The sequence below is a fragment of the Acinonyx jubatus genome, chromosome B4 (assembly GCF_027475565.1).
Source record: "Acinonyx jubatus isolate Ajub_Pintada_27869175 chromosome B4, VMU_Ajub_asm_v1.0, whole genome shotgun sequence".
NCBI lineage: Eukaryota > Metazoa > Chordata > Mammalia > Carnivora > Felidae > Acinonyx > Acinonyx jubatus.
Genome location: NC_069387.1, coordinates 29,193,936 through 29,207,950, shown reverse-complemented (window position 1 = coordinate 29,207,950; position 14,015 = coordinate 29,193,936). Strand labels below are relative to the sequence as shown.

At 37.4% G+C, this 14,015-nt stretch overlaps 1 protein-coding gene across 20 annotated transcripts in view; it reads right to left on the bottom strand.

Moving 5' to 3' along the window:
- The window catches only part of LOC128316318 (coiled-coil domain-containing protein 7-like), a 189,867-nt gene that overhangs the window by 31,084 nt on the left and 144,768 nt on the right, over positions 1–14,015 (bottom strand). For 10 of the 20 annotated variants that reach the window (XM_053225496.1, XM_053225495.1, XM_053225497.1 and 7 more), the window contains 3 exons: positions 9,657–9,767; positions 9,180–9,317; positions 6,203–6,313 (listed from right to left, as the gene is read on the bottom strand). In XM_053225496.1, coding sequence (XP_053081471.1) covers positions 6,203–6,313; positions 9,180–9,317; positions 9,657–9,767 — 360 coding nt within the window. Of the gene's footprint in view, positions 1–6,202; positions 6,338–9,179; positions 9,318–9,656; positions 9,768–11,336; positions 11,525–14,015 lie in introns of all 20 variants that reach the window. The other 10 variants (XM_053225493.1, XM_053225494.1, XM_053225507.1 and 7 more) reach the window with 6 other exon arrangements.

Sequence of the window (14,015 nt, the reverse complement as noted above, 5' to 3'; positions counted from 1 at the left end):
GGAAACAACAGATGTTGGTGAGGATACGGAGAAAGGGGAACCCTCTTGCACTGTTGGTGGGAATGAAAATTGGTGCAGCCATTCCAGAAAACAGTATAAAGATTCCTCAAAAAATTAAAAAGAGAACTATCCTATGACGCAGTAATTGCACTACTAGGAATTTATTCAAAGGATACAAAATGCTAATTCGAAGGGACAGATGCACCCCAATGTTTACAGCAATGCTATCAACAATAGAAGCAATTTTGAAGCAAAATTGAAAATTAAGAAGCAAACGAGTAAATGTGTTATGTTATTCAGAGTCAAGATTTACAAAGCAGAAGAAAGGACACACACATGAAATGGAGGAAGGCAAGACAAAGCCCTGAGGGGATAGATTAGAATTGAAGGTTTCCAAGATTCATCATGAATTCTAAATATGTTTATGCAGGTTTACATGCACATGTATATGTATATAGGCATATGAGTATGAATATATACATGTACATATAAGTATATGTGAATACACCCAAGGAATCTAACTCTAGGCCAGATCTTATGTGTGATGTTTCAGACACAAACATAGATAGTTATAAAGGCATGGGAAAGAGAAGCTTCTCAATCCACAAAAGACTTGATACACAAACTAGTCATGGTCTCAACCCCTTCTTCTCCCATGCTCTTGTCAATACATAGTGCATTCTTACTCTAGTGGCTTCTAATTGGAGGCTTCCTTATGGTGCTGGGGAAGAGGGGCTTGACTGAAGTATTGTTTAGGCACTCCCTCTGTGTACACCACCTCACTGAGGGGCACTTGAAGAAATTTTTCTCAGTTCCACTTTAGTCAGGACTTTTCTACTCCTACCCCTGCCACCACTACCTCCCAAGAACACAGGATCCATAAAATAGCAAGAGACTTTTGTTTGGGGATCCTTCAGCTGTGCGTTGATCCTCCCCTATATCTCATAGCAGTTTGGACTGATGCATCTAATATTCATCCACTGCTGCTCCAAGAGAGGAAACAGAACACTGGTGTAGCCGGGGCCCTTTCCTGTTTAGACTCTTCTTGATACTATTGCATTAAGTGAATAAAGCCTTTCTATTTGTTACTTTTAATTGTTACTTTCATTTTACTTTTTATTTTAATGGGCCAACTGAAAAACTGGCATATCTCTCAGACAAACTGTAGTGCAGGCAAGGTCAATGAAATCCAATGCCTTTAAGGAAGGCACACTTTGGAAGATGCTAGTGAATCTGTGGGACGTTCTGGGGTGGGGTAGTGGGGTTCTATGAGGTCATTAGAAGAGTCTGAGAGCTGCCTGGGGCATTTTGGCAGTCAGGTCAGTATGTTTTGGACAGTCCTAGCAAACCATGTGGGGTGCTCTAGGAGAATGTGATTTTGGTTTTCACATAAGCTTTACAGTTTTGAGGGGGAACAAAGTTCTTTATTTTTAGACCTTGATTCATTGGCCAAGACACCTGCTGGATCAAATTAGAGATTCACCAGGCAACCTTTTAGAGAACTATGGAAGCAATTTGTGGCTACTGCTTATGATTCACCAATGATGGGACCTAAAGTCACTGGAGACCCTGCATTCTAAGTTGCATCCAATAACTATTGTTAGCTCTAAGCATGCTCCTGGAACAGCATACCACATAGTGAATGATTAAGACTTGTGCTTTAATGAAAAAGAATAAGCGCCATGGTATCACTTTCTCCAGTAACAAAAAAGATCTTAGAGACCTGCTTTCTTTGCCTCCATAGTAAAGGAAATAATCTTGTTAAACTTAGCGAAGGAAAAGGGCATATTTGGGCATCTCACTACAGAATACCATCTTCAGAAAGCCTTGACGGTAGCTGTATTGACTGAAGAGGTGACACTAAATGGAGGATGAAAAGAGAAAACATCTGAGACTAGTTACTGTTTTGGTTCTGAAAGGATGGCCCACCTGTGATGAGCTCCCTGCCACCAAAACAATGTTTGGATCACCATTACATAAGTGACAGTGTCCCTTTAAGCCACACTAGTGGTCCTAATGAAGTGAAGACGGTACATGATAATATTTTTATTTTTTTAATTTTTTAAATTTTTATTTTTTTTGAAGCCGTACTATTTTATATATTTTTTATTATGAAATTTATTGTTAAATTGGTTTCCATACAACACCCAGTGCTCATCCCAAAAGGTGCCCTCCTCAATGACCATCACCCACTTTCCCCTCCCTCCCACCTTCCCCCCCCACCAACCCTCAGTTTATTCTCAGTTTTTAAGAGTCTCTTGTGGTTTGGGTCCCTCTCTCTCTCTTTTTTTTTCCTTCCCCTCCCCCATGGTCTTCTGTTAAGTTTCTCAAGATCCACATAAGAGTGAAAACATATGGTATCTGTCTTTCTCTCTATGACTTATTTCACTTAGCATAACACTCTCCAGTTCCATCTATGTTGCTACAAAAGGACATATTTCATTCTTTCTCATTGCCACATAGTATTCCATTGTATATATAAACCACAATTTCTTTATCCATTCATAAGTTGATGGACATTTAGGCTCTTTCCATAATTTGGCCATTGTTGAAAGTGCTGCTATAAACATTGGGGTACAAGTGCCCCTATGCATCAGCACTCCTGCATCCCTTGGGTAAATTCCTAGCAGTGCTATTGCTGGGTCATAGGGTTGATCTATTTTTAATTTTTTGAGGAACCTCCACACTGTTTTCCAGAGTGGCCGTACCAGATTGCATTCCCACCAACAGTGCAAGAGGGTTCACATTTCTCCACATCCTCGGCAGCATCTATAGTCTCCTGATTTGTTCATTTTAGCCACTCTGACTGGCGTGAGGTGATATCTGAATGTGGTTTTGATTTGTATTTCCCTGATGAGGAGTAACGTTGAGCATCTTTTCATTTGCCTGTTGGCCATCTGGATGTCTTCTTTAAAGAAGTGTCTATTCATGTCTTCTGCCCATTTCTTCACTGGATTATTTGTTTTTTGGGTGTGGAGTTTGGTGAGTTCTTTATAGATTTTGGATATTAGCCCTTTGTATGATATGTCATTTGCAAATATCTTTTCCCATTCCATCAGTTGCCTTTTAGTTCTGTTGATGGTTTCCTTTTCAGTGCAGAAGCTTTTTACTTTCATGAGGTACCAATAGTTCATTTTTGCTTTTAATTCCCTTGCCTTTGGAAATGTGTCAAGTAAGAAATTGCTGCAGCTGAGGTCAGAGAGATTTTTTTCCCGCTTTTTCCTTTAGGGATTTGATGGTTTTCTGTTTCACATTCAGGTCCTTTATCCATTTTGAGTTTATTTTTGTGAATGGTGTAATAAAGTGGTCATTCTAGGTTCATTCTTCTGCATGTGCTGTCCAGTCCTCCCAGCAACATTTGTTAAAGACTGTCTTTTTTCCATTGGATATTCTTTCCTGCTTTGTCAAAGATTAGTTGTGGGTCCAATTCTGGAGTCTCTATTATTCCATTGGTCCATGTGTCTGTTTTTGTGCCAATACCATGATGTCTTGATGATCACAGCTTTGTAGTAGAGGCTAAAGTCTGGGATTGTGATGTGTCCCACTTTGGTCCCCGCTATTTGGGGTCTTTTGTGGTTCCATGCAAATTTTAGGATTGCTTGCTCTAGCTTCGAGAAGAATGTTGGTGCAGTTTTGACTGGGATTGCATTAAATGTGTAGATTGCTTTGGGTAGTATTGACATTTTAACAATATTTATTCTTCCAATCCATGAGCATGAAATGTTTTTCCATTTCTTTGTATCTTCTTCAATTTCCTTCATAAGCTTTCTACAGTTTTCAGCATACAGATCTTTTACATCCTTGGTTAGGTTTATTCCTAGGTATTTTATAATTCTTGATGTAATTGTGAGTGGGATCAGTTTCATTGTCTTCCTGTTGCTACATTATTAGTTTATAAGAACGCAACTGATTTCTGTACTTTAATTTTGTATCCTGTGACTTTGCTGAATTCATGTATCAGTTCTAGCAGACTTTTGGTGGAGTCTATCGGGTTTTCCATGTATAATAACATGGTAAGATTTTTAAATAGACCCAGATTTCTTAATTAACTCATGCCACCCTCACAAAATAGCAACCTCTATTACATTTCCTCATAAGATCAGGTCATTGGGTACCATATAATCTGAATATTAAGTGACAAATTATTACATAAAAATAGCAGCTACTGCTAAGGTAGCAATGATTGACCAATAGTGAAAACAATATAAAATGGTAATCAGTCACCCATTTCTGGACAATCCAGGTCAAGGCCTTCTCAAAGAGATCTATGAGTGTATATCCAATAATGGAGTGTCAAGAAAGTAAGTTGATGGATTCTGTACCAAGGCACTAATGGCCTGATACTAGGCAGTGATGTACCTAAAAGGCAAGTGAATTAGGGTCCATATGCTGATGGCTCCTATGACTAATACAAGTTCTACTGCTCAGCTCTTTCCACTGAATCTTGATATGAATCTGAGAGCCTATCAACCTTTATCAAGAACCCTTTGTTTTCAGAAATGAACAAGACTATGCATTAGACCAGGTCCCTTCACCATCAGTGGAAGACCTAGGCTATGGTCAGAATTTAATGGGAAGGTAGGAAAGAATGGTGTTTCTTGGGCCTTTGGATACTGATGTTTTTGACTATGATGTTCACAACTCCTGATACCAAGATGTAGGGAAAACACACAATGTTCACTGGGTAAGGGTAAGAGATGTGGGTAACAATACCATTGGGTTTGAGGTCATTGTCAATGGGACCCTTACCTAGATCCAACTATGGATATTTCCCTTTAGGTCACTGCAAACTTCCATTGTAATGGTCCAATTAGTATACATACTATTTATAGATGAATTGTCAATGTGAAGTCCCGCTTTGTACCAATTCCTCAGCCCTGATGGAAATTGTTGCAGTTAAGTCCATTTTAGTTGGCATGTGGAAGACTGAACCTATCCAATTACCAGTTTCTAGTGCCTTTGTCTCCCAAAACACCTGCCTGAGGATGAAAAAAATATATAGCTGCCCTAATTGCTGAGCTGAATGAAATGAAAATTCTCCATGAGACTATTTAACTATCTAATAATTCAGTCAATCTGTGCTCACAACTTTGGGTGTATAGAGACTCAACTGATTTATGCAGCTTAATGTTGTAGTACAGACCTTACAACTATGGTATTTACATTGTGACAGTGCTACAGTCTATGTCCAAATTTGAGGGAACTTGGATGCAGCAATTGCTATTATGAATGCCCTTTTTAGCATCCCTTTATTGTGGAAGATCATAATCAGTAACCTTTGGGGATTGGGTTGTCATATGCCACTACTGTACTTCCAAAAGGCTGTCAAAATTCTCTGAATATCTGCCATCAACACACAAATGATGACATGAAAAAGTCCCACTCTCAGAGAAATCAATAGACTTCCACTCTATTGATGACATCTACCAACACGGACACAACTAAACAAATACTGATTGTCCTGCAGATCCACATATGGCAACTCAGTGAGGTTAGTATTACAGGCAAGGTACAGTTACCTGGTACCCTAATAGAATTCCTCAACATGCTCTGTAAGGGGCATGACATCCCATTTCAGAGAACAGTGCCCAGCTTTGCCCCTCTCTACTTTAACAAATGAAAGCCCAGCAATTGATGGGTCAATTCAGTTACTTACACTCTCATATTCCCCATTTAGGGTCTGTGATGGCCTATCTGTGGGATAAGTAGAAGGGCCAGCTCCTTTCAGTAGGGCCATGACCAAGAACATGCCCCAGAGTCCCTCCAACAGGTCACAAGGCTGCCTTTCCACTGAACCCCTCTAATCTCTATTGGCTCATTGACTTACAGAACTCAGGAAAATCTCTTCTCCCTGAAAGAAGGTAAGGCAGGAGGCCACTGCCATAGGTAAGAAGTACCCCTTTGGTCTTTCAAACTCATATCTCCAGGAGACAGATGAAAGGTACACATTCTTTAAGAGATATTATTGGCCAGTTACAGGGCCTTTGCAGACACTGAGTTGTTGCCTTTGACAAGAAATAACCATAGGACAGGAAATACCAACAAAGAATATCAATACTTCTCCCTTTGTTCTATAGTTATCTTAGGGTATTTAACTTTAGTCAATCTTTGATTTCTATAAAAAAATATGATGAAACAAATATTCATAAACCAAAGAAAAATTATCTTCCAATGAATTTCATTTAAAGCTATCTATAATTACCATACTTACCATAGAATCTTTCCCCTTTGGAAGCTCTTTGTTTTTTTACTTGCAGTTGAGTTTTTGACATTGAGTCTTTAGGATCATGATTTCCAGGTACTTTATCATAAGCTACATAAAGAGAGGCATTTAGTCCAGTAAATGGAAAAACAAAAATATTGTGAGATTCCAGGCTTTCAAAATATTGACAAATGCACAGCAAAGTTTTCTCTCATTTTTAAAAAGTTATAAGTAAATTATAATTATAGGTCCAATATGAAAATGGTGAGAAGAGTTTTTAATGGATGTATTAAAACTGTCTCATTATTCCATTAACATTCATAGTTCTCAAATATGTCTCCACTGAGTTTTTATTTCTGTTAATACTTTAAATTAAAACATAATTATTGATGAAGGAATGAAAATATATATGCACAATATTATTCATTACAGCATATTTGTTATTGCAAAATATTCAAAACCACATAAATATGCAAACATAGGAGATTGGTTCAATAAACTAAGGTATATACTAGAAACTATAGTAATATCAATTATGGTACATAGTAGGATCCAAACAACTGTACATGCAACTCTAAAAGAAATGAAGAAAAGATCCCATCAAACTGATGGAGGAATGTCCAGGATATAATGTTAAGTGGAATAAAAAAACTGGTAGAAAGGGTATCTAGTACATTATCTTTTAGGAAATAACAGAAAGGAAATTTAAAAATAGATATTTACCTTTACAAAATTAAACATGAAAGATAAATCAGGAAAAAAAAGTAGTTTTTTAGTTTTTTCCAAAGTCACTGTGGACGATGTTTGTTGAATTTTACTAAATAACTTTTGATAGTGCTAGGCATGTCCCTCTCACTGAGGAACAGCCTATATTGTAGTATATATTTGAGACTCATTTTAATGAACAAGTATACAAAACCTTCAACATTGCTTTGCTAGTGAGCTGAGGAGAGCATAGAGTATGAGGTAGTTTGCCGCCATCATTAAGGAAGTAACTCATGAAATTTAGTGAGGGGATGCATCACAGCAGACTCACTCATTCAGAGTGCCCTCACAGTGGCCACTTGACCAAGAAAGACAAGGAAAGTGAGGAAGGCAATAATGTAAACCCTAGACACACTTGGTCCTCAGCTCCTTTCTCAGGTTTGGCCCACCAATATTGAGTGTCCTTAGACCAGAAAGGCTGTTTGGATCACTTTTATAGCCACCTGAAAGATGAGCCACAATGAGCCACTCTGATGGTCCTTTTGTTGAACAATGGGGGGCAAGCACAGTAAACAGATTAGGAGATTGTTAACTAGACTCAGATTTCCAGGGTCATTTGTACCACCTTTACTGGTTTCTAGTTCAATTAAACCTCCTTATAAGGTGATGTCAATTGGTTCACAAGACAACCTGAATCCTCTTAACTGACAGATTTCAGGGCAAGGAAAAACCAGCTAATGTGAAATAACGATGTTTGACTAGTGAATGGAGTAACATAAAAATGTTAAGCAGGAACCCACTTCTGAACAATCTGATTAAGTGTTTCCCCAAGGAAAGTTCTGAGTCTGGTTACTCGACAATGGGGCCTCAGGGATGACATTAATGGACTCTCCAACAAGGATTCATGGCCAGATAGTGATCCATAGGTCACCCAACACACAGCCCCACTAGAAGCCAAATGGTGATGACATCTAAGACTAACACAAGTGCTCTTCTTTCTGCACTTCTTAGTTTATCTTGGGATAACCAGAGACCTCTCCTCCCCCACGACCTACTTTTACCCAAACTTTGAGCTTTCAGTATAAACAACAATGAGAATTAGGTCAAGATTCCTATATCTCCATCTGGGGATGAGGGTGTATGCCAAGGTCATGGTTCAATGGGAAGATGGGTGAGAATTGCATTGCTAGGCCTCTTGGATACTGGTGCATATATGAATGTGATCCTTATAATTACTGACACTAGGATGAGGGGAAAAGAGATAAGGTCCAATTGTTTTGGGGCTGAGCGTACTAAATGGGACCTTTATCCAAACTCAACTATGGGTGTGTCCTTACAGGCCACTAAAAATCTCCACTGTTATGGCTTCCATTACTGAATGCATTATTTGTATAGATGTATTTTCTACGTACATCTCACTCACTTTCCTCACCAAGCCCTACTGGCAACTGATGTAGTTTAGGGCCATTTTAATTTGGTATATGGAAAACTATAAGCCTACCAAACTACCAGTGCCTAGCACCTTTGCCATCCAAGAACACTACCTAGGGAAAAAAAATTGCCTTCATTGCTGAGCTTAATAAAACAAAGTTGTACATGACATTTTTTTCCCTATTCATAAACCCTTTCAGTCTGTGTGTAAGGCCTTGGGTAGCTAGAGACTCAATTTATTATCATCACTCAACACCATAGTACAGAAATTGATGCTGGTGTCACTTGGAATTGTGACCTTCATAGAAGTTTACTGCCCAAGGTGAGTGAAATAGGTATGCACCAACTGGTATCATAAATGCCCTTTCTAGCATCCCTGTTCAACACCGGTAATTAGGATCATAAGTTTACCTTGTGTGTAATGGGTTTTAATATACCCTTGATGTCCTTCCATAAGCCCATAACCTGGAAAAAAGCCCTGCCCCCAGATCAAGTACTAACCTTCCACTATATTTATGGCATTCTCCACTGGACCCCGACAAGAGTACTACCCAACAAGGACTGCATACTGTAATAACCCACATGCAGCAACACAGCTATACCATTAATATAAACAAGGCACAAGAACCTAATACTCATACAAAATATGGGGGCAAAATGGAAAGGATTACATTGTCTCACTCCAAGTTCTAAGGGGTAAAGCCTTTTTTTCTCTCTCTACCCAAAAAAATACAAAGGAGACCCAGTAATTGGTGGGATTATTTAGCTTCTGGAACTTTCATATTACCTATGCAGACATCTCAATGATACCCATCTATAATATTACCAAAAAGGCTTCTACCTTCGAGTGGGTCCCAGCCAAACGGATGCCTTATGGATCCTCCAACAGGCCTCTCAGGCAACCCTTCTAGTTTGTTCCTTTGATCCACATTTGCCTTTTGAGTTACAGATCTCAACACCTTATCTACCAATTTGAGTTCTATGACAGAAGGACAATGCCACAAGTCAGAGGTGACTGGTGGGTTACTGAACCCAAAATATTCCTAAAATGTATACACCCCTTGAGATACTACTGGTCGGTCATTGGATCTTAGTGGATACTGAGCACATGACTTGTGGATGTGAAATTGTCTTACAAGCAGAAACCAACAAAAGTTATGAATACTTTGACTTTCTTCTCCAATTAGGATATTCAGATTCAAAATCAAACTATAAATTTTCTACAAAATATATGTTCATCTACATATTCATGAACCAAAGTAAAACAATCTTCTGATATGATTAATTTAAAATATTTATGTATAATTATTATACTTACTAGTGACTCTTTCCTCTTTAGCAATTTTTTGTTTGTTTACTTGAAGTTGGGTTTTTGACATTGACTCTTGAGGCTCAAGCACAGGGTTTTCATCTGTTATGTTGTCATGAGCTACATAAAGAGAGGCTTTTAAATCACCATTTAACAAAACAGAACTATTGTGAAATTCCTAAGTTTCAAACTTAGGAATAGTCGGTAGCAGCATTTTCCTTCACATAAACAATTATAAATACATCACTATAATGTGAAATCTGACATGAATAAGGTGATAAGGGTTTTAATGGGTAATTGTTGGAGCTATCTCCTTAATTCAAGAACATATTTTGCATTAAATATTTATATTAGCCTCTAATTTTCTTGTGTTATTTATACTTTATGTTAATGCATATTAATAAAATAAAAGTGAAAATATATATACATTATCTCCACATTATTTTTCATTGAAAAATATTGAAAATTACATAAATGTTCAAGTATGGGTGACTGAATAAGATATAATTCTATGAACTATGGCATGGTATAAATTCTCATAAGTAATGTGATAAAGATCTTTATAAGCTGACTTATAAGAATTTCCTGGAGATAATAATAAGTGGAAAAAAGAAACCAGAAATGGGGATAATGATTTTAAAAGAAGGAAAATAAAAAAAGAGAGAGCAAAATAGATACCTTTAAAACAGAAAACACAGGAAGCATGTAAGAAAAAATACAAATAATTAACTATAAGATGTGAGGGGAATAATTAGGAAGGAATGGTAATCTCTAAGTATACCTTTTTACTTATTTTCTAATTTAGAAGTACAATCACATTATGCATATTCCAACAATTGAAATAAGGTCAAGTATAAGACAACTAAAATGGAAAGAAACCTTAGACAGAAAAAGTACTAATCTAAGTAATTCAGCAATGTATTATTTAACATAAACCCTCATTCTTCAACAAGAGAGTAGGGGGCAGACTACAAACATATAACAGAATCTTTCAATAGGTTTATTTTTCTAGTAGCATATACTAAGCAATTCTGAAATAATTTCAGAAACGTTGTAGGGATAAGCAAATTAATATGGTTGTTCAGAGTCAGGTTCACACTATAAAAGAACATCTGCATATGAAAAAAAGGAAGGGAATAACAAGTACTGAGGGGATGCACTGAAATTTAAGATGTCCATGAGAACTCATGATTTCTAAATTAATTTAGAAATTAGTTGCTACTTTCAATTTGGCTTGCTATCTAAATATGTCTCTGCATTTGTATGTGCATGTATATGTGCACATATGTGTATGTGTGTATAAATATGTGTATGTGTATATATACATATGTATATATGGGAGTCCAACTCCAGGCCAAAATCCTACATTTGACATTTTGACATTGACTTTGTGATACCCATCTGTCTATAGGCCCAATCATAGACAATTACAAAGTTTCTACCTGGCAGTACTCACAGTGGGGAAAGGGGGTGGAATTTACCACCCACACCAAGTTTAATGTACAGCCTGTGAACGCCAGACACTTGAGGTAGTTGCAGTCAAAGACTAAGACCCATCTTATGCATTCTGTTTCCATGCCAGGTGCCTCCATTAGAGGCCTTCTTGTGAAAAAGTGAGGAGTCAGCTAATACACTGTACTTTTTAGGCACTTCTCAATAGGCCACCTTACTAGGGATATTTAAAGATACCTTTCTCATTTCAACTCAGTATTTAGGACTTCTGTATTCCTAGTCATCCTACATCAATATTTGCAAGGCTCTTGGATTCAAAAACAGACCAGAACCTTTTGTTTGGGGTTTCTTCAGCTATGAGATTATCTTCCCCCAAACTTCACTCCTATCTGTACTGATACATCTGACCCTTTGCTGGTTTGGTTCTGTGGAGTAAATGAAAGACGTTTTCCTATTTAGACTCTTGTTTATACTATTGTAGTAAGTGAATAAAAGCTTAACTGTTACTTTCAGTTGGGTTTGCTATCTAAATTGACGAAGTCAAAATTGGCAGCTTTTTCTCTGACAAATTGGCATAGTCAACAATAAAGTAAAATTCTGGAAGGAGAATTTTGGGAGGTGCTAGTGAGTCTACAAGACTCTTTTGAGGGATACAACTGGATCATTCACAAAAGTCATAGGGTCCTACAGGGCACAGCATCAGACAAGACAATGTATCTACAGAAGTGCTAGTGGACACTGACGGGGGCTCTCCAGGAGAGTACTATTGTATTATTTACATATACTTTACTTTTAAATTCTGAGCATGAACGATGGTCCTTCTATTTACCTCTCAATTTACTTGCCAAAACAAACAGTGAGTGGTCAAATTAGATATTCAACAGATGAACTCTAAGCTAGGGAAGCAATACCTTGGCTACTGCCTTTGGTCCTCTGGTGATAGGACCTAAAGTTATCAGAGATCTAGCATGCTGAGTTGCACTCAATGCTCTTAATTTTAAGAACCCCGCCTTGTCATAGTTAGCCTACGACTCATTAATTTATTGAGATATGTTCTTTAAGGAAAAAAGAATGTAGGGTCTTAGGGTCACTTGATCCAGTGACCTGAAGAGACCTTAGAGACTGGGTAGTTCCCCTCAATAATACAGGAGATAATCTTTTTAAACTTATTGAGGGAGACTAGCATCTGTGGGGCTTGTAAATACAAAACTCCTTGGAGAGACTGGACAACAGCCATGTTGCCCACAGAAGTGGGCATGGAATAGTTCTGTCAAGGTAGCAACTACTGACCAGCAGAAAAAGTGATATAAAATGGTAATTGGGCAGCTAAACCTGGACAAGATAAGCAAAGGTTTTCTAGACGAGATATATAAGTTCAGTTGCCCATCAGTGGGTTCTCAAATGAAGAGACTGAAGGACTCTTTACCAAGGTACTCATGGACAGGTAGTATTCAGGAGCACTCAAGGGTCTGTACCACTGTGGTATACATGGTGACAGTTACTGTGACAAAAACAAGTGTTATCACTCTACTCCTTACAATGTTTTTTTCTCTTCCAAATTTGTATTTAAATTCCAGTTAGTTAACATACAGTTAATATCAGTTTCATGTATAGGATTTAGTGATTATCACTTACTTACATACAATACCAAGTGCTCATCACAAATACCCTTAATCATTCATTTAACCCATCTCCCAGCCCACCTCCCCTCCAGCAACCCTAAGTTTGTTCTCTATAGTTAAGAGTCTGATTTATTGTTTGCCCCTCCTTTTTTTTTACATGTTTATCTGTTTCTTAAATTCCACATATGAGTTAAATCATATGGTATTTGTCTTTCTCTGAATAACTTATCTCACTTAGTATAATACTCTCTAGCTCCATTCACAACATCGCAAATGGCAAGATTTCATTCTTTTTTATGGCTGAGTAATATTTCAGTGTGTGTGTGTGTGTGTGTGTGTGTGTGTGTGTTACATTTTTATTCATTCACTAGTCAAGCTGTAGTGATCAAGACAGTATAGGCACTGGTGCAAAAACAAACACATAGATCAATGGAACAGAATAGAAAACTCAGAAATGAACCCACAACTATAAGGTCAATTAATCTTCAACTAAGCAGGAAACAATATCCAATCAGGAAAATAGTCTCTTCAACAAATGGTATTGGGAAAACTGGAGAGCAACATGAAAAAGAATGAAACTGAACCATTTTCTTACAACACACATAAAAAAATTCAAAATGTATTAAAGATCTAAATGTGAGACATGAAACCATCAAAATCTCAGAGGAGAACACAGGTAGGAACCTCTTTGACATTGGTCATAGAAGCTTTCTACTAGATACATCTCCTGAGGCAAGGAAACAAAAGCAAAAATGAACATCAAAATAAAACGTCTCTGCACAGTGAAGGAAACAATCAACAAAGCTAAAAGGAAATCTACAGAATGAGAGAAGATAATTAAAAGTGACATATCCGATAAAGGGTTGGTATCCAAAATATATAAATAAATTATAAATGACAACACCCAAAAATGAAAATCCAGTTAAAAAATGGCCAGAAAACATGAATAGACATTTTCCCAAAGAAGACATCTAGATGGCTAACACATGAAAATATTCTCAACATCATTCATCATCAGGGAAATATAAATCAAAACTACAATGAGATATTACCTCACCCCATCAGAATGGCTACAATTAACAACACAGGAGACAAAGATGTTGGTAAGTATGCAGAGAAAAAGGAACTCTCTTACACTGCTAGTGGGAATGCAAACTGGTGTAGCCACTCTGAAAAACAGTATGGAGGTTCCCCAAAAAGTTAAAAATAGAACTAACTACTGCTAGGTATTTACCCAAAGAAATAAAAAATATTGATCTGAAGGGATACATACACTTCAGTGTATATAGCAGCA